General features: G+C 43.1%; 1 protein-coding gene across 2 annotated transcripts in view; it reads right to left on the reverse strand.

The window, feature by feature from the left end:
- Positions 1 to 5,979: 5,979 nt before the first annotated feature.
- The window catches only part of ADRA1A (adrenoceptor alpha 1A), a 103,905-nt gene continuing 85,319 nt past the window's right edge, over positions 5,980 to 24,565 (reverse strand). Inside the window, exons 2-3 of one of the 2 annotated variants that reach the window (XM_036450146.2) lie at positions 21,446 to 21,831; positions 5,980 to 8,804 (exon numbers count right to left, since the gene is read on the reverse strand). In XM_036450146.2, the coding sequence (XP_036306039.1) occupies positions 8,772 to 8,804; positions 21,446 to 21,831 (419 nt within the window). In that variant the 3' untranslated portion in view covers positions 5,980 to 8,771. Of the gene's footprint in view, positions 8,805 to 21,301; positions 21,832 to 24,565 lie in introns of both variants that reach the window. The other variant, XM_036450147.2, reaches the window with a different exon arrangement.

Genomic DNA, 24,565 nt, shown 5'->3' on the forward strand with positions numbered 1-24,565 from the left:
CTATGCTGTCAGTTATCATCACACCATTCAGCCAGACCATGGGCCTATCCCCTACTCACTCACATTCATTGAAAGAGAGGAGAGAGAGAGAGAGAGAGAGAGAGAGAGAGAGAGAGAGAGAGAGAGAGAGAGAGAGAGAGAGAGAGAGAGAGAGAGAGAACTCACTGTCTGTGTCACTTGGCTTGCTCTGGATTTCAACTTCCAGAAAACCATTCTTGCAGACATGAACCGCAGTTTGGTAATTATCTTTGGTAACAGAACCTCTACTTGGCTTCTTTAAACATTGAGCTCATGGGGGAAATACCCCACCTCCAACAGCCTTTTACCTTGTGGTTCCCTCCCTCTCCCAGGAGCCTTTATTGACAGGTCTGTAGGAAGGTACACTACCCACTTCCCCAGAAGAGTGTGTATTTTATGCTGCTTAGACCTTACTCCAGGGGGCCCCAAAGGACCTGTAGCCATTCCTCGGGGGTCATCAGGGAGAGTGTGAGTCTGGTGGGGTGCCTGAGTGGTTGAAGTTTTACCTACTCCTACATCATTCCAGGACCTCCAGCTTTCCTCTCTTCTGCTCCGAGGGCTTCTGCATCAGATTCCACCTAGAGAAAGGATTGCACTAAAAAAAGACACTTTGAAAACCATTGACCCAATTTTTTCCCACTGAATTTACTCAGAATGACTTCTTATAGCAGTTCAACCCTCCTGGCTTGTATTTGGCCAATAGGATGGCAGAGCAATCTGGTTAAGGCATTGGCAGCCGCCACCCAGAGTCAAACAGAGGGGGCCCGTGAAGTTGCAAGGCTCACCTTTTGTGTGTGAGAAAGACCTTTGTTGGTCTATTTGTGGTAATAAGTAAATAGTACAGGAATGTTAAGGGGAGCTACCATACATAAATTGACTCCAAAGACACTCTCTGAAGAGTTCCAGAAATATTTGAAGCAGTGAAAATACTGTTGAAATAAGTTTATGGCTCTTAAAAATGCTGTAAGCTCTAAAATAAGCTCACAGAGTGTATTGGTGGCACTCTTTATATCAAACTATAACTTCCCAGAGGGCAGGAGACTGGACATTGCTTTATTAATGTTGTGAAGTGTAAGTAAGGCAAAACCTCAGAGTCCTATGATAATCAGGGGTTGACCAATTGCTCAATTACTGAGCTATAAAAATGCATCTTTTCCTAGCTGGTTTAGCTCAATGGAGAGAGCATTAGCCTGCAGACTGAAGAGTCCCAGGTTCTATTCCAGCAAAGGGCACATGGTCAGGTTGCAGGCTTGATCCCCAGTGGAGGGCATGCAGGAGGCAGCCAATCAATGATTCTCTCTCATCATTGATGTTTCTATCTCTCTCGCTGTCCCTTCCTCTCTAAAATCAATAAAATATATATATATATTTAAAAATGCATCTAATGTAACCAATCAGAATATCTGGCTCATTCTATTTTTATAAACACTCTTTACAGTGTGTTCCCTCAGAAAATTCAAGGGCTCATCTGGAACCATAGTCATTAAAATATTGTTGACTATATTCCATACGCTTTACCTTAGAACCCATGCACATTTTGTAACTACCAATTAGTACTTCTACAATCCTTCAGCTTTTTCATCCTACCCCCCAACACTCCTTCCCTCTAGCACCCACCAGTTTGTTCTCTGTGTCTATAAGTCCATTTTTATTTTGTTTGTTCATTAATTTTTTTAAAATCCCATATATGAGTGATATCTCATGCCTCTGTTTTTCTGTCTGGTTTACTTCACTATATACCTGAAAAAAAACAAAACAAACAAACAAAAAAAACACCCCAAAACACTAATTTGAAAGAACATATGCATCCTCATGTTCATTGCAACATTATGTATGATAGCCAAGATATGAAAGTAAACCAAGTGTCCATTAATAGATGAATGAATAAAAAAGCTGTGGTACAATGGGATATTACTGGACCATAAAGAGAACAAAATCGTGTAATTTGTGATAACATGGGTGGAATTATTAATTTCTAACTTATACCCACATATGGTACTTATGTGGGGAGGGTGGGAAGAATGTCTGCTTCTATCCTGTACTTGTGCTTTCTCCCACAGAGAAGAAATTGCTCTTGTTTCACTGTTGTCCTTTGTCTTTAAAACTTCTCCCCTGCCTCCTACCAGCAAAACTGAGAACTGACTGTTCTTGCTGGTTGTTCTTGGGCCTTGCATCCTCAGTGGGCAGGATCTTATTCTTTCCCACCCATACCCCACCCCACTACCTTATGACCTTGGCCTTGCTTGCAGAAGCACATGTGGCCATACTTATGCTTCAGTGTCAGTTTTCCTACCAGTGCCTTACTTCTCAAACCTGGACATTTTTGAATCAATTAAGTAGGTGTAAGAAACCTAGAGTGGACTAGAGCTATTCTGGGAATTAATAAACATTGTGTTCCTTCCCATTGGCTCTTATCTTTTTACTAGAGGCCCAGTGCACGAAATTAGTGCACTGGAGGGAGGTGTCCCTCAGCTCGGCCTGTGCCCTCTCACAGTCTGGGAGCCCTTGGGGGATGTCTGACTGCAAGCTTAGGCCTGCTCCCCACATCATTAGTGCCACAGAGGCAGGAGAAGCTCACCAGCTGTGAGCCCAGCTTCTGGCTGAGTGGTGCTCCTCCTGTGGGAGTGCACTGACCATCAGGGGGCAGCTCCTCTGTTGGGCTTCTGCCCCCTAGTGGTCAGTGCACATCATATTGATCACCTGTTCCGCTGGTCAGTCCAACTTGCATATTAGCCTTTTATTATATAGGATGAATAGTGTTCCCACAGAAGAGAACTGCAGAGTGGGTGTGGTGTCACTCAGGACCCAAAAACTCACCCAACCCCAGATGCTGAGGCACTTTTATTTAGTTAGTTTAATATGTGCTTGTATTATCTTTGAAAGGAGGGTATGGATTAGAACATAGGAACAAAGTGAGGAATGAGCAAGGGGGTAGTGGTTTTTCCATCCACCTACACAACAGAATAATTATTTTTCATAAACTCTGCTGGAGGCTTTTGCATTTATAAACAGGAGAGATAATAATAGGCTGGCAGAATGATTTGGCGTTAAGAAGCTCTTTGAGAAAACTGGTTCATAAAATCAGTAAGTACTTTCAGTTAAAGCAAAAATGCATCAAAATAGAATTTTCCGAAAAATTTTGGAATCTAAAACAGAGACTAACAAACTCATTTTGGGTGGGGATGGGGAGTCGTGCTGTACAATGTCTGAAGAAGGATCACAATTAGAAAAGTTGTTCTAGAAATTGAGTAAGGAAGGATGAACTCTTTTCTATTCTCAAATGGTTTCTGCTTTGTGCCTCTATTGGCAATATCTAACAATAACTATGATAACAAGCATCCATTGCTAATGAGTGAATAAAGCATAGGACTTCTTTACATGAATTATTCCAATGAAGAAGGTACAACTATTATCTCATTTTACAGATAAGGAAATTAACATACAAGTAGTGTTAGGCTGCATGCTACTGAGTGGCAGGAGTGGGGTGTTGACGTTGGCTCATACAGGACCCAGAAACATGATTGTGTATATTTCTCTGCAACACATGTTCAATGACATCAGGTTGGCAGCTTGATGTGTGTTACTGTCAGAGAATTTATACCACAGGAATTGACAAATTTGCAAATTCTGTGTTTTTTTTTGTTGTTTTTTTTTAATGTTTATTTGTGTGTTACTGGCACCTCATAGAATAGGATTCAAACCCAGGTAGATTGATTGCAGGGCATTTGGCAAAAATAAAGGTTTTCATGTAAAAATATTGATAACTAGGGGCCCAGTGCATGAATTCATGCACCTTGAAAGGAACTGTGGGCCACGAGGCTGCGATAGGCCCAGGGGGCCGGGGCTTGGTCCATCCTACACATCCCCGCCCTGCCCCTCCCGCCACAGCCCCCAGTCCCCTCTCTGCTGGAAGCCCCACTCCTACTCCCACTGCTCCCATGCGTTGACAGTGCCAGCCCCGCTCACACCTGCTGACAGTGCAGAGCAATTAAAACTGGCACCAGCAGCGGGTGCAAGTGGGGCCAGTGCCATCAGCAGGTGTGAGCCCTGGCTGCTGGTCCTGATTGCCCCTCAGGAGCAGGGGGAGGTGGAGAAGCCCTAGGGTGCAAACAGGGCCGGCAGCAGCCACTTGCACCTGCTGATGATGCCGAGTGATCAGGGCTGGTGCTGGGCATCAGCGTGGGTGCAAGCAGCAGCTCCGGTGCAAAGAATTTTCAGTAACCACCAGAGGTTTGCCCCGATGACAGTGACTAGCACCCCACCTTGGTCTGGTGCCCCCACTCATCTGCTCTACCATCCTGCTATGGATGACACCTGCCATGTTCCACACAAGCCCCCGGTGGTCAGCGCACATCATAGTTTGGTTGTTTGGTTGTTCTGGTTGTTCCGCCATTCAGTCTATTTGCATATTAGCCTTTTATTATATAGGATAGTGTTACAAATTGTCTATGTAATCCACTTTTGAACGGGCGTTCTGTTGCTTCCAGCCAAATGCACCCTAATTTGATTCTTAGCACTTATAGGATGGTGAAGATTAAATGAGATGATGCAATTGAACTAGTTAAAATGGGGTTTTCCACAGCACTACTCACAGTAGAATGCACAGCAAAGACGTGGCCCTAACATCATTATGGCCATATTTTAAATAATTTTTGTACCTTCATAGGAACCAATGAGTGTTAACATTAACAATATCTCCACTTTCTCTTTCTTTCAGAGTCTATAACCTGAAGAAAAAAGTACATTAAAATGAGAGTTCAACAGATAAACCAATAATATTAGTCTGAAAATTAGGTTTATCACTTTCAAGCTCTATGAAAACAAAGGCTGGACAATTACAAACTTCTTTGTATCTTAGGATTCCCTCCCATCCTCCATCTGCCTGCCACTCCATGGGGATCCTGGATTATGACCAGCTGAGCACTCTATTTTATTAGAGAACATACAGGACATGACATCATTTGTCAAAACCCAAATCAGTATAGATGTGATGTTATTATTTACTTAGAATACTAAGGGCTTTGAGTAAAAAATAATGATTCTTCATCACCATAAAAGTAATGGTTATCTTTGGGAGTACCTAAAATGACAGCCACAACCAAACCAGCAAGATCAATAAGAAAATGAACAACCTGTAATTGCTGAGTGCTAACTAGAAATCAGGCACTTTTCTAAACACTTTACATGCTTTGTTTCATTTTATTATCTCAGCAACCCTTTCAATGACGTATAGTTAATGTCCTTATTTTTTAGAAGAGCTAAACTTTAGGAGTCTGGAATCTCTGTGTTGAGATCACCTCGGTGGTGAATGGTTGAGAGAATTTGGAACGTGTGACAATTTGACGCCAGTGGTCTTGTCCCCAATGACGACACCACACTTCCAAGAAGTCCCATTGAGGGAATGTGCTAAAGGGGTGGTGCTGAGGCCATGATCAGACCAGAATCTTCTTAGAAAAACTCCCCTTGAACTGTGTTACCTTCTTTGGCCACTAGTTCCCCTAACTCAGTGGTCAGCAAACTGCGGCTTGCAAGCCACATGCGGCTCTTTGGCCCCTTTAGTGTGGCTCTTCCACAAAATACTACGTGTGGGCACGCACATACAGTGTTATTGAAACTTTGTGGCCCATGCACAGAAGTCGGTTTTTGGCTCTCAAAAGAAATTTCAATCATTGTATTGTTGATATTTGGCTCTGTTGACTAATGAGTTTGCTGACCACTGCCCTAACCTATTGCTTTGGTTCTGAGTCACTTAATTTAGCCTTGAACACATTCATCATTTTTGTGTGCTTGAGTTCCATTATCACTGTCTTCTGACTCTAAACCTGACAATGCAATAGTATTTTGGCTCTTACCTGAAACCTGAATGCTGCCAACTTGAATATCTTATGTACAACCTACCCCATTTAGCTGCCACTCCACTTTTAACAGACATATATTAACAATAGATTGTGATTAAAGAAAGAGGTTTAAAATATTTTATTAGAGAACATACATCAATGTTGAACATACATCAATGTTGAACATACATCAGGATTGAACAACACTTAAATATTACAGCATCCATATTTAGAAGGACAATATAAATGCTTATAATTTGAACAATCACTTTATTAAAGAAATAAAATAAATTCCTTTTCAACAGTGGGCTGCATGATCCATCAAGTATATTTTTCAATAATTTATTCTTCTTCTTAGTAATATATACATTTATTTTCTTCAGACACACACACACAACGAAAGTGATTGATTCTTTACCACATCACATCATAAAACAAATGGACCTGTAAAAATGGCATGTAGAAAATTCAGAAATGTTTAAACAGCACATTCCAAGGATATTGAGTCCATGTAAGAGACATTAAATGTTTTAGAAGCCATTGAGTCAGCCTGGATGTCATATATATGCGTCAATGCAAAATGCTGCAGCAAATTCAAGTATAGCAATTCTCACACATGAAAATATTTATCTGACACAGGAGAATATTCTTCTTTCAGCATGAAGCACATACCAAACTCTCAGCATGATACAGTTAAACTCTGTAACATGGAGGGAACAGGGGTAAGATCAACTCAACTGACCAAGTACCAGAACCTGGAGGAGGGCATAGATCACAAACATGGTATAGTTAGAAATTGTAAGTTACAAGGATCTTATTTATCACAGCAATCGTAAGGGTTCTAGGAAAACCATAACAGCTAAACTTGGCCAGTCAGCTCACATTTGCTTTTCTGCAAACGTGGAAATGCCACGTTCCTATTTTGAACAGATCTAATGGAGAGACAAACAGAAAAGCTGCAGTAAGCCAGGCAATGTCACAGGGTTTGTGTTCAAATGGCATCAGCTGTATTTACTAAAATACGGTTTTAATTTCAAAGACCAAACAAGCTTCCAAATTTGTTTTTATTAGCCCCAGCAAGCCACATCCTTCCTGACTGCTGGTTGATTGCTGTATAATATAAGGAGCAACACCAAGGTCCTCACTTTTGTTTCTGTTTCTCCCACCACGTCTGCTGCATTGGAGCTGTGATAAACTCCCAGGCAGCCTTTGCTCATACTGCATCCTAACAGCAAAGATTCTGACCCTTCAGTGATGGACGATGTGCCAGCTAGCCTTTGGGGTACTGGAACGATCCAATTACTTTCTAGATTTTTTTGTAGGGAAAATTCTCTCTCTCTCTCTCTCACTCTCTCTCTCTCTCTCTTTCTCTCTCTCCTTTCTTCCCCCCTCCCCCCTCTGACTTTCAAACTGGATCTCTTGACTTTTTTTCAGGAATGGCCTTTGTCTTATTTGTTAAATATTCTGTGTCTTTTAGTCTCAAGACTTCAGAGGTCTCAAGACTTCCCTTCCCCCTTATTTTATTTGCTTATTTATTTTTAAAGCTTACTGTACAATGTTTTCTCGTTAAAAACAATTTCTCAATTTTAAAAAATGTTCAGTAGTATCACATAAGATTTGAGTATTAAGACTTCCAAAACATTTATTTGTTCTTATGAGTCAGCCATTTTTTGTTGAAGCAAATGTTTTTTGCCCGATGAGAAAGAAATAGACATTTCTGTGTTCAGCCAAGCTGAACATGGGAGCTTTATCAGGAAAATCCCTGGACTTATATTTATTGGCTCATCCTTGATTCTTCATTGGAAAACAAAACAAAACAAATCAAAACAAAACAAAAACACAACACAATAAAACAAAATAAAACAAGACAAAAGAGTGAAGAGGAAAGCAGGTGTGGTTGGTCTGAAGAGAACTTGAGGGATGAGGTTTGCAAAGCCAAGTGCCCATCACGTTAAGCAAGACAGATTTCCATGTGCCCTAACAGAACGGAGGAGGAGGAAGAGGCAAAATTAGCACATGCCAAAGGGTCACTCCTTCCTTGATTGGAACAGCTACTTCTGTCCACTCCACTCTGTCCTTCAGGATCCAGCTCAGAGGTCACCATTTTTGTGAAGGCTAACTCCAAGGCTGGTGGGTGCCTTCCGCCAAACTCCCACAAGACACACATCCCACTCTCTGCTGTAACGATTGATTTGTCTGCATTCTCCACAGACCACAGGAGCCTTGGTCATGAAGATCATGTGTCCACCATTGTCCTCCACTCTCGGGACCTGTGCCAGGGGCCCTGACTGATCACACAGATGGATAAATGAATGAAAGACCCACTGTGTGTGATGGCGGCTTCCCTTGGCAGAAGGTGATTTTGTTTTGCAGCATGATTTTTTTTTCAACTTCTGTGAATATGCTAGAACTTGAGGGACACAAAAGATGCAACTGGGGGGAGCTGACTCTCAAAATGATTTGTATTCACAGTTACTCCTTAAATCACCATTGTCCCAGCATTGACAATAGTAATATGTTAGATCTGTGTCTTAGATGAATTGCTTGATAAACAAGTACATCCACGTGGACATATAGGCTCCTGACAGTGAGTAGCAGGAAAGGGGCTGGGTTGGACACCCCCCCTTGATGGGTGGTAAGGACAGCACCCGTGGGCATACACCAGGCTTCATGTAATGGTTGTCTGTCCCTTAAAAATCAAGGCAGAATGACCTGTAATGAATCACATCAATAGTTTTCATATACATAACATCATGCATCAACATGACCCAAATGTTATCCTTCCGTAGAGTAAAAATCCTTACTCCAAGCACAACGTCTCCATTTCTACAAGTTTAGACTTTGGTAGAGCTGGTTCTTTGCAAATCGAGGCCCACACTCACTTCCCTGATTGCCAGGTCAGTCACATTCTGTTCCCTAGGCGATGATGCCGTCTCCCTTCTTCCAGCGCTGCAAGAAAGGAAAACTCTTTTGTTTTAATTTGGGTCAACACCAACCAGTTCACCCTTTGCCACAACTCAGCAGTTGCTTCTCAAAACCCAGAAGACTGAAATAGACATAGGCTGTTTATACAAAGCAGAGTTGGGCCAAGAACCCCATCCCTGAAAGTAACTTTCCCCCTCCACTTAAAACAAGTTTGAGATTCTGAGTCACAAGAGACCACAAGAGAGCATTTGGCAGATCCCTGTATGGCTGACAGCCTCAGGCAGACTGAGTCCTGGTGGGCAGAGCTCACACAATGGGCTTTCCTATCAAGCCACCAGCCCAGAAGAGTCCTGGAGGTCATTTCAAGGGATCCACCGAAATGTTGGGGCTCTCACCAACAGCACTAGAAACTAGAGCCGAGACTGGAAGCGGGTGCTCTCATGATGTGGGTTTCAATTGCAGCTAAAATTAAAACTGCCTATGGGTTGTGACTAGGAATTTGCTGTTTTAGCTTGTAAACACTGACTTCTACAGTTACCCAGGCCAAGCGTAGCTCAGGCCTACTTCCTGAGATGATTTTAGACCCAAGCTTTGTTTCAGATGCTCTTGTGTTTTTCAATGGTCAGAATTACTTCTCTTTCCAAACATACACACACACACACACACACACACACACACACACACACCTTTATGACAGCATTCTATGCAGAGTCTTTGATGGGACAACCATGATAACAAAATACTTCATATGCCAAGTGAGTAGTCAAGTCAACCACCACCACCACTGGGAACCCTTGATCTGGGCTCTCTGAGAGAGAGAGCTTGGTGGAAAGCTTCTAAGTATCACAGTGAGTTTGATTTTTAAGAATTAAAACAAATGTTCAGACAGAGATATTTGCCACTCAAAGAAAATAGCAGAGTTGGGGGAGGGAAGAAGGAATAACTGAGAATTAAAATTTGGTGCCTAGCACCCCAAATTTAAAAATAATAGCATCCAAGCAATGGCATAACATCCATTTAGTAATTCCTTTCTAATGAAAAAGTAATTTGTGTCTTGACCAACTTTTGGAAATTTATCAACCTGAACTAGAAAAATGAACAAAGGAAACAGACTTATTCTGTCATTCCTGTATGTGGAATTTTCAGTGCTTTAAGATACCTCAAAGGTAATTCATTTAGAATAATGTTTGACTTATAATGCAGATTGAGGTCTGCTATGATTACATATGTTTTACCCCATTACATTTGCCTACCGTATTTCAAAGGTGAGAAAAGTGGGGCCAAGAGAAGTCAGGTGACTTGTCCGGGTCACTTAGTTAGGCACAAAGATGGGGCTGAAATGAGGCCCAGGCCATATGGCTTCTAGGCCACTGCTCTTCCCACAGCACCATGTACAAGATCTCTCATGTTCCCTTCTGCTCACTGGCTCTGGGTGGAGCTGATTAAGGTCAGGCCAAGGGTTCAGCAGGCCAGGTGACCAGTACAGGTGAACTCCCAGAGTAGGTACGCCAAAGGCTCAACTTTCCACTTAACTCCCTCCAGATGTCCCTGTCTTCCTTCTTCTCACACTCATATCACTGTATGGGTTCCCTGTGCAAGTCTTTCCTTTGTAACGTGACTGGTGACTGTACAATCTCCCATTTCCCCTTATAAAATGTGCAAAGGGCTTGACACACAGTAGATGCTCTAACACTGTCATTTCCCCTCTTTGGACTTGACCCCTCATCACAGGGCATTGTCCGGAGCACGCTGCTTCCTCCTCTGCCACACGGTGAAAGAGGTGTGGCAATACTGGAGAGTGGGCTTTGGGGACTTTATTCCCCGGAGACAAAAATGAGCCATTGTCCTTCCTGCACCTCTGATGCAGGTCAGCATTGGATTCAGGCTTGAAAAGCTGGAACAAAATTTCTGTTGCAGAATGTCAGCACTCACGTGCTGAAGTTCAGGTGACAGGGTTTAATGGGATGCTCAGAAGGGGGAGGCAGGGGGTCTAATGACAAAAGCAAGCATGGGACCCCATTTTTTAAAAATGTAATTGCTCCCTAATAAATGTTTACCCTCTTTAAAAATGTAGATAGAAAGCTAACAATAAGTTGTTACTTAAATACTTATCATACTTGCTTGTTTGCTCTTTAAAGTACTTCATAGGTTATTTTTTAATAGTCTTGTTACTTAGCAAACTAGATTTGGGCATTTTTGTTTTTAATTAAAGCTGCTCACTCACCTCCCCATCTGTCAATGCTTCGTCTTTCCCTGCTCTTTACGATGACAGTCCCTCGGCTCTGACACAGGGCCTGGGTGGGAGTGGCACTGGATGAGAAGCATTCAACCCGATGGTCAGCGTTTGATCAATGGGCCAAGCCAAGGCCTCCCAACCCTTGAGACATTAATTAGCCAAGCTGCCGAGCTGAAATCTTTTCATTATGAAAGGTAATGCTGGATTTAGCAAAAGGACCAGTGAGAAAAAAAGGCAAGTTTTGCTGTGTGTGTGTGTGTGTGTGTGAGTGTGTGTGTGTGTGTGTGTGTTTGTGTGTGTATTTTTTATTTATTTATTAATTTTTTTATAAATCAATAAACCATTGCTACACTCATTCAAACCTGTTTTTGGATGGCTTTGGCCTCAATACACTTAATACTTTTGTAGGCCCTGCCTTGTCACATGACTTCTTTTAATTTCTAGATTGGACTGAAGCTGATGTACCATCTTACTCTAGACAAGTGGTCGGCAAACTCATTAGTCAACAGAGCCAAATATCAATAGTACGATTCTTTTTGAGAACCAAATTTTTTAAACTTAAATTTCTTCTAACGCCACTTCTTCAAACTAGACTCGTCCAGGCTGTGGTATTTTGTGGAAGAGCCACACTCAAGGGGCCAAAGAGCTGCATGTGGCTCGCGAGCTGCAGATTGCCGACCACAGCTCTAGACCACTCACGCATCGCCAGATTGTGGACTTGTGGTGATCACAGCCTCCCATCTATCTCCCAGGCCTAGGTTCTGACATTGGTTACTGATCCCATTATGCTCTGTCTCGCCTGGCTCTCATGGGATAGGGTTTGTCTCATTCAGTGATGGAATTCTGTTTTCCTGGGTGTAGATGTCTCCTGTGAGGTCCCACGCCTGCCTGACTAGATGGCACTAACATGAGATTCCCTACTGCTGTGCTCTGCGCCCCTGATGAGAATCTCACTGTGACTTTTAAGAAGCCCGGTGTTATCTACCTGAGCCTTCTTGGTGGGTCACCTGGTATTTCCAACTCCCATGGACCTGCTCTCCCAGCCCCTTCCTATAGTAGTGCTTGGATCTTGTCCCTCTTTGTCCCCTCTCTTTTTGCCTGCGCTGAGGGTCCGGGGTCTCAGATATGACCACCCAGGTGCTGAGGATTGCTATGATCATACAAAACAGTATGACTGTTTCTGCCCTCCCGAGTTTTAATCTAGTTGAGAAGATAGACCCTATGTAGCTATAGTATAAAGTACATTTTAAAGGGAGAAACTATAGATTTTTAAAAATGACAGAAAGATCGCAGCAAAATGCACCACTGGATGCTAGATGCATTTTACAGACAATTGCTGTGGCTATTTGGAGACAGGATTCAGGAAGCACTGAATTTAAACATCTGACCTGGAAAAGGAATTGTGGATACATTTTTATGAGCTAAAAGGAGATTGGGGAGGAAATTGTTATGGTCTGAATTGTGATTCTCCAACTCCCCAAATTTTATGTTGCTATCCTAACACCTCCTGCCTCAGAATGTGACTGTATTTGGAGATTGGACCTTTCGAGAGGTAGCGAAGATTAAAATAAGGTCATCAGGATGGGCCATGACCCAATCTGATCAGCGTCCTTATAAGAGGAGGAGGTTAAGACACAGGCACACAGAGAGAAGGCCATGTGAGGACACGGGGAGAAGACAGCCAAGTGCAAGCCAAGGAGAGAGGCCTCAGGCGGAGCAACGTGCCGACACCTGGATTTCAGGCTTCCAGCCTTCAGACCTGTGAGACCTGTGATGCTTTGCCAGGACAGCCCAAGCACACTGATATCAGGGATTCCAAAGGCCTGGGGCTGTGGCAGAAAAAGCAGGAGCGCATGTGGGAAGAGACGACCCTTTGCTTGGAGTAGCGAGGCTCCTGGATATGATGAGGGACTATAGAGTGTCCGTGAATGAGTCCCAGGAGCAGGCAGACCGGTGGGCCGGAGATAGCGGGAGCACCAGCAAGAAGGAACCTTTCACCCTGATGAATTCTGCGAACTCGAGTTAGCACCGCTTAATGCTGACCCAAAACCAACTTGACTCTATGAGGTTGATCCAGGCTTTGAAGGACCTACGGGGAAGTGAAAGGGAAAAACCACAAAGACGAGAGACGAAGGATGAAGAGGAAGAGAAAGAGAAGGTGACTTTGTGTGGCGTGGTAAGTTCTGTAAGTTGCCAGGGAGTGAGAGTTGACTGGTAAGAAGAGGTGCACTCCTGGGAGGGGCCAGACACCACTCCTGACTACCAGCTCTTTCTAGTATGTGGCTGCTCATGTGTCTGTATCTTTCATTTGGAACTAACAGTAAAAAGCAGAAAGACAGCAATGTAGGTAGGTGAAAGCCCTTGGGAAGGACCTTGAGCTGCTTTCATGGTACCTGGGTCCCTGGAGGCTGGGGGTCGGGGAGGAGGGGCAAAAGGGCCAGCTTGCAGCATGAGGCCTTACGCCTGATGTGAGGAGGGAATGAAGGGTCTTAGGGAAACCCCATCTTATCACCCAGGGTTGTGCTCTATCCCTCGGGAACTGGCACCCACAGGAGTAAGGGCACCCCACCCCAATGTCAGTCACTGTCTATAAATTTGGCAGGAAGTGGAGGCTGGAATTATTGGGAGAGAAGAAAAGATAAGAAAGGGAGATAGGAGGGAAAGAAGAAAGTCAGACAGGGGGCAGGAGAAGGGAAGCTGCCACCAAGGTGGCCCAAGGCTTCCTTTCTGTGTCCAGCATGGACAGCGGTGCTATTACTGGCCTCGATCCTTCCATGTTCTTCCACGTCAGTCCTGCACCCATCACTGCTCCAGGCCTCATCCTGAGCCCTGTGGGGGAGTCGCATCTCCTCACTCTGCAGACACCCTGTCCCGGGTCTGGGAACGGAACACATTGTCTCTAACCTGGAATGTCTTCCTCTCTTTCATCGCCCATTAGCATGGAGAGAGAACAGGGAACAGGTCCCTCCAACAAAGCACTAGCTCAGAGAAATTTGGCTTCATCACCCCAGAGGAATGCCATGTCAAGTCAAGTTAAGCAATTTCAGCCTTAAATCAGAAGGAAAAATAGAAAAAGAAGGAAAACAAGGAGGAGAAGAGACCTGCTAGAGCTAGTACCTAGTAGTCTTTGGGAAGACACCCCTCTCCCAGCACCTCTTTCTGTGCCCACTTTGTAATGAGCTCCAGGGCACACTCTCCAAAGTCCGAGTGCAGAGGGCTGTGGTCAGGAGGCCTTCCCCAGGAGCCTGAAGGCTTCTGGGAATCACTTCAGCGGAGTTCACAGTCTTGGAGGGACTTCACATCAGCCCTGGTCAAATGGCACCTACTGGTTATTGCTACCCTCAGGATGTGCTGGGGGATTTTGCCAACCAGGTGAAGAGTTGAGAGATCTCCATGAACTCCCTTGGGATTCTGCTGACTTGCTTGCTGTTCTACAAAATACAACAGTGGAGAGGGTGGTGGGCGCTTCCCTCTTATCCCATTGCTTATGCAGGAAGTCACAATGAGAGACTAAGTGTATCTTTTGGGTGGACAGGTGATATAGAGCCAGTCCCACCCCTGATGATGAGCTTGTCACTTTATACCTAACAACTCCTGCAGGTTGGGGACATTAAGCTAGTCAAGTGGAAACATATCAATGGCATATTAAAAAAAAATGTTTGCTGAACAACAAAATCTACTGCTTAGCATTATATTCATAAAAGTGTAAGCTAGCAATTGTATAGATCAGGGATGGCAAGTTATGGTCCATGGGTTAAACCTGGTCCATGCCTGTGAACTAAGACTGGTTTCTACATTTTTAGAGGATTGTGCCCCCACCCAAAAAAAGGAAATTAGGCAAAGCAGAATGTGTCACAGAGATGGTATGGCTCCACAATGCTTGAATGCCTAGCTATTTACAGAAAAAGTGTTCCAACCTCAGGTAGCCCTTAAGTAGATCTTTATTCTTTAGTTCATCTGAGAACATTCTTCCTCTCCCCTATTTCTGACAATGCCTCTTGGAAGAATGTACTCTTGACTTGTAATAGATGAGCTGGGAACACACCCAGCTCATTAGCTAGGGACCGTCTGTGCCTCTCTGTGTTTTCATGCCAAGTGCATTTAGTGCAGGAGAGGAAGTGAGCAGTTTGCTGACAGTGGTCATCGGGGTGTATACGATGACTCTCGGGCTCCCTGGGAAAGAAATTCCCTTTGGGACCTTAGCGTTCCTGAGATCCTTAAGGTGTCAGTCACTGCTGGCTTTACCTTATGTGTCACCCCATTGAGCAAGACAAGAGCTCCCTGCCCTCTGATTTCCTTAGCTTTGTTGTTGACTATCTAGGGAGAAAGAGCAGAATTGCATCAGCTTGCCTGTTAGCCAATGAGAGAAGCATAGACAAATATGCACTCAGACCCTAGAACAATCTTGTACTGCACAGCTACTGAGCAGAACCAGGAGAGAAGGTACAAACAGCTGAAAATGCATCCCAGAGATGCATTAATATCAAAGTCAGGGTCTCAAGAAACACAGTGGGCCTTGGAGATAGTGAAGGCTCATGCGAAAAGGAGCCAGAGGCTGGATTTGGTTCAAAGAAATCCTTAAATCTCTCCCTACTCCCCTACCCTCATTCCTTCACATTTTAAGTGCAGATAATCTATATGATGGAATAATACTCAGGAATGACTTGAGTTAGGCAGAAGGACTATAAAAGGTGTGCAGTAGTGTGCAAATGGGAGGAAATATTAAACTGATATTGGGATTTTTTATCTTCACTTATTTAATATTGCATCTGAACATACTTTCTATTATTCAGGCTTTTTAATAGGTCAGCATCTTTATTATGGTTGTTTTTTTGTTGTTGTTTTTTCTCCAGATACAGTATACACTTGCTCTTAGATTTTTTTTGGATCCGGTTAAGTCTGAATTTTTCATAGGTTAGTAATAATCATTTCCAGCTGATAAGGTGGCAATGTGGACTATGGCACGGAGGGAGAGTAATGTACTAACTCCACAGTTACACAAAAAGGAAAGAGGAAATGAATACGCGTAGCTTTAGGGCAGTTCCTTGCTTATCACTTGCAGTAATGTATTCCTGAGCCATCCTTCCCACTATGAGCATTCTCCATGGTAAATCCTCTTTCTCCCCATCAGCCCCCTCCCTGGTGCCATAACCTTCCTTTTGGATGGGACACTCGGTAATCTGTGTGGCAGGAGCAAAGGAGAGATGGCATTTTCCTGCACAGGGCAGATAAGGTCCATCCTCAGCCCCCGTGACATTTGGGTCTGGGGAGCAGGAATGAGGTAATGTTGATAGGAGCACTGGCCAGGGGCCAGGTGTCCTCTGCTGAAATCCTGACTTGCTTTTGCCAGCCCAGCCTGACCACAGTCATCTTGCAGGAACTCTGGAGACCAGAAGGTCACTACTGCCATTGCTCTTTGAAGACAGTGGCCTGCTCCACAGCACACTTTGTAGACAGGGAGCAGTTGCCAACAGTGTTCCAACCAGCTTACCCGGAGCTGTGTGCGGGTGGTTTCATGGTTAAAAGTCCTCATAGTGTAAAAAGAAATCAGAGTAACAGGTGCGCATACGTCTGATGTTGTCTCCATAGTTACCACCTCTGCCTTCTATTCCATCACCCTGTCTCGCTTGCAGAGTTTACTTTCCATGCACTTGCGTTCCCGTCTCCCTTTGCTGATAAGCAGAGCCCTTTCCTAATTAAGTCTACATGTAGGCAGGGGCAGCATCTCTTTTGGCAAGAGGACCTGAGCAGAACCAGCCCCAGAAGCAAGTGAGAATGTGTGTCAAGCTGTGATTAAGTAGCTGTGATTAAAGACTCAATAATTACGCTCCCAAGCAAATAGGTCTTAAAATGTTCTCTCAGGCTACAAGCATGAAACCTACTGGGCCTGCATGGTGGCTCACTAGGAAGGAGCAGGGAGGTCGAGACACTTAGGACATAAAGTGTTCATTTAAGAAAGGAAACCCAGGACCAAGGAAAGGTCCTCTAATAAGTAGTCACAGCTGCCGACCGAATCTTCATCTTCAAAAATTGCCCAGGTCTCTGGCTACCTGGAGATCAGCATTCTGAACCATGGCCCCATCGTGACAGATATGACATTCACATATTTGACACATTCTCTGAGCTCTGTGTAATCCTGCTGAAATACCTATAATTTCCCTTTTCTTTTTCAAACTAAAAAAAATTGTTGGAATATAGTTGATAAAAATGATGTCATATTTGTTTTTTATTTAGTTTATAAAATGATACATTTCCCGAAAGTGTGCCAATTAACTGTGGTTGGTAGTCAATAACGCTGGTATCTTATGCAATGTATTTCTTACCCACATGTGTGTTTTTCCTATTCTAGGCCAATGCAGCAGCCTCTTCTGCATTCTTTTATATGCCCACCTTCTCCCAATTTGATACAGTTTGTCCTCCTTGCAAGGCCTGCGTAACATTCCGGGCAATGATCCCTAGGAAAGTGGTGCAGTCTGATAGTTAGAATTATGGACGCCAAACCCTTTCAGTTATGACCTGCTATTTGTTGGTTTTGGCTGGAATGAGTATTTGGGAGCATATTTACTGAGGTTAATTGGCAAGCAAATGCCAAGGGAACAAAACATTAAAAAGTTTGGGTATGGCCGAAACCAGTTTGGCTCAATGGATAGAGTGTCAGCCTGCAGACTGAAAGGTCCCAGGTTCAATTCCGGTCAAGGGCATGTACCTTGGTTGTGGGCACATCCCCAGTGGGGATTGTGCAGGGGGCAGCTAATCGATGTTTCTCTCTCATCGATGTTTCTAACTCTCTATCTCTCTCCCTTCCTCTCCGTAAAAAATCAATAAAAAATATATTAAAAAATAGTTTGGGTATGGTTTAGTATCTTTAGTATACCCAGTCCTAACTTGGCTATTTATGAGAAAGGGGTGCTGTGGGGAAAAAAGAACAACATGAAGACCTTAGTTCAAGGAGAATCAGGATTGAATCATGGGTCCTCCTTGGCTTTGAGCCATCCTTAATCACTCTCAACTATCAGGTTTTAATCTCAAAAAATGTAAATATTTTTGAAATGGTAAAATTGCTACAAGGTTTAGAGACAATGGGTACAAAAATGCCCTGGTAATGCCTAGCCCGCAGTAGCACTTAACAAAAAAGCCTTAAGAAAATGTTTATTTACCCAAATACCATTGTCTACCATGGATGGACCACCTCAAGTATGTGGTGAGAGTTACAAGCCTCAATATTTTGGAGACTTTAGCATACACTGAGTGATTGAGGAGGGGTCTGGGATGAGACACGACAGAGGCAAAAGGAAGAAAACTGTGACAAGCAAAATGTTTCCTGAAACCCTTGCAAACATTTGGGGACATTTCTGGATAAAGAGATTCAAGGCCTCTCTTAATGCATGCGATTTGAATTGCAGAAGAAATTGGCTTTTGCCTATCCCATCATGTCAAGCTGACTTGTTGTGCTGCTGAGACAATCCCAAAGCAACTGCTTTTCACAACACATTAGAGAAGACGTTCTGATCCCTGCTGCTCTGGGTAAATTTTTCAAACTCCAAATAGATGCAGTAAACATGTAAGTATAAATATGACCACCATTTGTTTAACTGTGACAATTTTAGATAGTTTTGGCATGCTCAAAGGTACAGAGATTTTTTTTGTGGGTGAATAAAAAATATCTTGGATATTGTTATCCCACTTTGGCTAAGTCTTGGGTGACATTATTAATTTCTTGTAAAATTGGCGTGTTTACATATAATACCACATTATGGGAAAGGACAAAAATGTTAAAAGTTTGCCTCCCTGGAGAGAGTGGGGCTGGAGAAGAGTGTAGCAGACAATTATTTATGGGTCACTTTGAATGAACACAATTGTCACGGCTTTTGTCTGATGATGGAAAGATTCTCTAGTTGTTTATTTTGATTAGCACTGGCATTAATGCTGGCTTTCTGGCGATCTTAAACTTCCTAATGTCGAATATTTAGATGTGTCTGTAATGATGTTTAAAGATCATCTCAAACATGGAGGCATATTTTGCTGAAGAAGAACAGTTACCATTCTTTTATGGGGATGCTCTTCCCGGAAGGAGAAGCCTGGCCAGAGTGTTTTTTTAAAGTTCAGATTCGGAAGGAAGTTTTTCTCAATAATGAAACTGATTTTTCCTATTAAGGCAGAAGAGGAGCGAGGTTTGCATATTCACATCCTTCCCTGGTGCCTACATCCATAATAGGACACCCACATCTGGTAGAGCTGTTACACGACAGGCAGAAAGTCCAGAAGAGTCTAAAAATCTAGCCAACATCTAACTCCAGAACCCAATTTATGAGCACAAGGCAGAATGTCTATCAGGTCAGCAAGAAGACTCTTTCCGGAAAGAGGTAAGAAAGTGGCAATATTCTATATCCAAACACAACCAACAACCAAATCCAGTCCACATACAAACATTCCCTCCATGGCAGTATGCACAAGTATTAGCCTTTCAGAAGGATTTAAGGAAATTATCATTTTGCTGTAAGGGAAGAAGAAATAGATGATGTTGTCTACTGTTTTGCCATGAATGTTTAAATAATGGCTACATTCTACTTCAAAATTTTTAGAGGGAATTACCCAAATATGGGGAAAGAGGCCACTGAAATGACAAGTAGTTTTAGACCAGTGATTCTAGTCTATAATTATTCCAAAACCATAAATCTCATTTTATAATTCTTACTGTAAAATATGAAAAATATTTCAATTTTTACATATAACCATCTTCATATTTAGTAGGCATACTGAGCTATTAAGGTTTACCAAAATTTGGTAGACCAAAAAAAACCCAAAAAAACCCCAGCATGTTGCCTAAAGAAAGTATAATAGAAATAGTTGAAATAAATGGGATACTGGATCTTTTACAAGACTAAATGGACATTTGTCAAAAACTCCTTGCAAACTCCTGCTATTGATGGGCTTTTAGTCAGTATGCTCCCAAGATAAGTGTGTGTCACTCAAATTTCAGGAAGGATATCCTTAAATCACACGGCTCATTCCACCATTCTCCAGTTGCATGGAGACCTTGGCTCTCATCCATTATGCACTAGTGAAGCAGCTCAGAAGAAATGGATGTGCCTTTCAAAATATTATCACCTGTGGCTTTTCATATTAGAGTTCTGAAAAAGGTAAGTGATTTGTCAAGAAAGATTTTTCTAGGCCCTGTCAAAGAGGCTATAGAGTAACTCTGCAGCCTCTACGTTAGCATGGAATTAGCACCCATCCCACCCAAACCTTTTGACCTTTAAATATGTGACATGAGAAGACTTCCTCCATGTGATCTAGGAACTGCTTAGTGGAATTTTGTCCACAGTAGTTAAGTTGAAAAAATTACCCTCATCTCCTCTGTCTTACAATAGGAAAAACCATCCTTTCACTGGTTCTTCCTTCCTTCCTTCCTTTTTAAAAAAATATTTTATTGATTTTTTTTATAGAGAGGAAGGGAGAGAGATAGAGAGTTAGAAACATTGATCAGCTGCCTCCTGCACACTCCCCATTGGGGATGTGTCCGAAACCAAGGTACGTGCCCTTGACCAGAATCTAACCTGGGACCCTTGAATCCGAAGACCGGTGCTCTATCCACTGAGTCAAACCGGTTAGGGCCTGACTGGTTCTTTCAATATACTCTAGACCCAGGCCTAAAGGATGTGCCTCCTTTAGTGCAGAGATATGAGTGCCCCTCACCCTCATCCTTGGGAATCAGGAGAAGTCGCTGGTCAAATCGCCGAAAAAGGTAAATCTCACTGTTTAACCCAAGCTAAGACACTGGATGTGTCAGAAATGAAGTTCAAAACTTGCTCTAAAATGAATGATTATCACCCACCATCTTAAGGCTCTTCCTCTCCACTGTAAATCTCCAACACTGCTGTCAGAAAGCTTAGCCTGAAAATAAAATCCCCTCACTCCATCAAGAACTAGCTCCAAACTTAGTGTGTGCTGAAAATATTCATGATGAAATCATAATCCTATATTTATAGACTTTTGGATTGTGCATGAAATTCTGTTTCCCATGGTGTTTTTCAATGAAGGGGCCAGAAGTGGAGAGCGGGCTCAGAGGATGCCCCAGAGAGCATTAGCCTCAAGGACGTGCTGTTTTTCCTCATTTTGAGCTGGGTGGCTGTGTGACATCCTCCCTCCTCCCTGAGCCTTACCCCACAGCCCAAGAGTTGGTCTCCTCCCCGACCCATTCCCAGATGGTCCCTGGTAGGAGGGCTCTGTCTTGACATCCAGGAAGAGTGAACATGCCTAATATTATCCCCCCCTTCCTTCTGACCTTTCCTGTCCTCTAGACTTCCTCCCCATTTTCACTGAGGGAGATGGTGTGGATCTTAATGGTTGGAATTTGATGGTTCTCTCCATGGCTGGGGGTCGAGGGCCCCATGCAGCAGCAGACCTGCAAAAAGCTTTTACTTCTCACCCGGGCTGTGGTGCAGGCTGATTGGTCTTTGGACACTGTAATCTTGGCAGATCCACGAGGCAGGGAAGAGAAATACTTCCATTCACAGACCCCATCTGTCTTGGAGATCTTATAGAAGGTCTCTCCTGAGCTCACGGGGATGCGCACCAGGTCCTTGTGCTGCCCCTCTGAGGCGTGGCTGGGAGGGTGCAGGGTGTATCCCAGGGCCCGTTTGGAAGACTGCCTTTTGCGGAGACACTGGATTTTCAAGACATTCTGAAAGGCCTTTTTAAACTCTTGACTGGAGCATGGGTATATAATAGGGTTGATGCAGCTGTTTAGGTATCCGAGCCAAAATGCTATTTTAAAAACTGTTTCAGAGGGCTTGAAGTCAGGGAAGAAAGACCCTGGAAGGAAACACATAGAGTTTGTACATATTATTTGCAAGCCAACAGGTCAACGGTCTAAGAAAACAAGCAAACAAGCCAACAAACTTTTTTTACATTATTTTTTCAAAGTTTCAAATGATTCCAAATGCATTTGAGTCTTTCACATTTGACTGACTAGCTCTGATGAATGTAATTCTTTGCACGATCCCCAAGACCATTCTCTTTGGCCCACATGCACAACATCACTAATGCAAGGCCGGTGGGTAGGGTCACACTGATAAACATTCTCAGGGTTCTCAGTGACAAACATCCCCTCTTGTCTGCTTGAAAGCTTTAGATAATGAAAACTCAGAACTTAGGCTGAGGCTACATATGCAAATCCTTTTTTGCCTGAATTTTAAAATAACTTGGAATTCATTCAAATAATCCATATCAAAATGGGGTTATTTTAGCATTCCTTTTGTTCTTTAAAGCAATGTTATACAGACATGGCCTAAATAGTTATGAATTCCTTCTCTCCTGAATATTGGAATTGTATATTTTAAATAAGAATTCAAAATTTATAAAATATTAGCTGTGTCAACTTTTGGCCAGTGATTTCCAATTACACTGTAAGTACAGTCACCTACCTACTGTATTTTTCGGACCATAAGACGCACTTTTTCCCCCCCAGAAGTGGGGGGGAAAAGTCCCTGTGTCTTATGGTTCAAATATAGCCTACACAAATACTTTAAAAAAATAGTTTTTTTACTCGCCCGGCTCTGTGTGGTCTCTGTGTGCTTGCCCGGCTCTAAAATGGTTCTAAATGCTGCTGTTCACTTTACAGGGTTGATTACATGTGTTTATGACTGTGATGTTGGGTTTTAATGCACATAAAATATTTTAGGACACTATTTGTTTCAGAATCTTTTTTTCTTCATTTCCCTTCTCTAAAAACTGGTGTGTCTTATGGTCCGGTGCGTCTTATGGTCTGAAAAATACGGTACTTTGCTTAGACTTACACTTTTACTTTGGTGCAAATTCATCAGAAACTGCACTTTGAGTTGTGGTCTTTTCCTGGGCTAGTAGTATGTGGCAGGATACTGGGCAGTGGCAGCAAGATGATTTTGCCTAAGCGTAGGCTAATGTAAGTGTGCTGAACCCATTTAAGGTAAACTAGGCTAAGGCAGGTTAAGTATGTTAAATGCATGTTTTTAACTTATGATCTTTTCAACTCACAATAGGTTTATTGGAGTATAACTCTATGAGGAGTGTCTGTATTTTTCTTTGATGATGCTTTTGATGTTACAATATGCTTCCCTGCTCAACTCACGCCAATGGCTGCCAAAATTCTTATAAAACGCTTGTCAACTGCTTGACATTCAAGGTTCTCCACAGAACTCGACCTAATTAGCTTCCTAACATTAATACTTTCACTCTAACCAGGCACTATGAACTTGTCTCCAAGTTTGTACCGAGTCTGGTTGCTCACTTTTTTTTGTCCTTTTGAGTTGGGTCCCCATGTCTAAAACGCCCTTTCTCATCCTCTTTAGCTACTCAAGTCTTGTTCATTAGTTAACAAAGCAGGAATCAAGTTTCAGACCTCTTTAAATATTGTACCATAACTATCACATAGTCATTGGGAGCAGAATAACAAAACCAAGGAACCTTAGAGTGGGAACAATCTAAGGCATTATCTTATTCAATTATTCAATTTCCAAGTTAAAAGCATGATGATTGTCACCCACTTGATAGCTATGGTACTAATACAATGATGGATAAAGAGATCTAGAACCCCTAGTTCAGTGTTCTTTATTCTCTGCACAACTTTTTTTCTTTTGCTCCAGCTTAAAGCCTTTATTTTATTTTTAAATATATTTTGTTAATTTCAGAGAGAAGGGGAGAAGCATCCTATATAATAAAAGGCTAATATGTAAACAGACTGAATAACCAAACAACCGGCCACCAGGGAGCACCCACAAAAGCATGGCAGGCATTGGCCATAGCGGGATGGTGGAGCAGGTGACCAGGGGTGCCAAAGTAGGGTACCAGTCTCTGTCATTGGGGTGAACCTCTGATGGTTACTGAAAATTCTTTGCTCATATGCACCTGGTACTCATACCTGCTGCCAGAGCTGGTCCCGCTCACACCCACTGCCTCTCTACCTCACCCTGCTCCTGAGGGGTGATCGGGGCCAGCAGCCACCACTCACACCCACTAATGGTGCCATCCCTGCTGGCACCCACTGCTGGTGCTGGCCCCAATCGCTCTGCACCATCATCAGGTACAAGTGGGGCCAGCATCATCAGCACATGGGAGCAATGGCAGCTGGAGCGGGGCTGCCTGCAGACAGGGGACCAAGGGCCACAGTGGGAGGGGCTGAGACTCACCCTGTGCCCACATCAGCCTCACAGCCCACAGTTCCTTTCAAGGTGCATGAATTTGTGCATTAGGCCCCTAGTCAATGATAAAAGAGAATCATTGGTTGGCTGCCTTCTGTACGTGCCCAAAGGGGGATCAAGCCCGCAACCCAGGCACATGCCTTGATTAGGAATCGAATGGGTGACCTCCTGATTCATGGGCCACGCTCAACCACTGATCCACACCAGCTGGGCAAGGCCTTGCTTTTATGCCTTTCTTTTTCTCTCAACTCTATGGACCCATTAGAGGGATGACAAACTGATGGGTGTCCTTATTCTAGCAAACAATGCCCTAAAATTTAGTATAGGATTTCATCAATATAAACAAAAAGTACACTTAAATATTGCAAAAC

Source organism: Pipistrellus kuhlii, unplaced genomic scaffold, assembly GCF_014108245.1.
Source record: "Pipistrellus kuhlii isolate mPipKuh1 unplaced genomic scaffold, mPipKuh1.p scaffold_m20_p_21, whole genome shotgun sequence".
In the NCBI taxonomy this organism is placed as follows: domain Eukaryota; kingdom Metazoa; phylum Chordata; class Mammalia; order Chiroptera; family Vespertilionidae; genus Pipistrellus; species Pipistrellus kuhlii.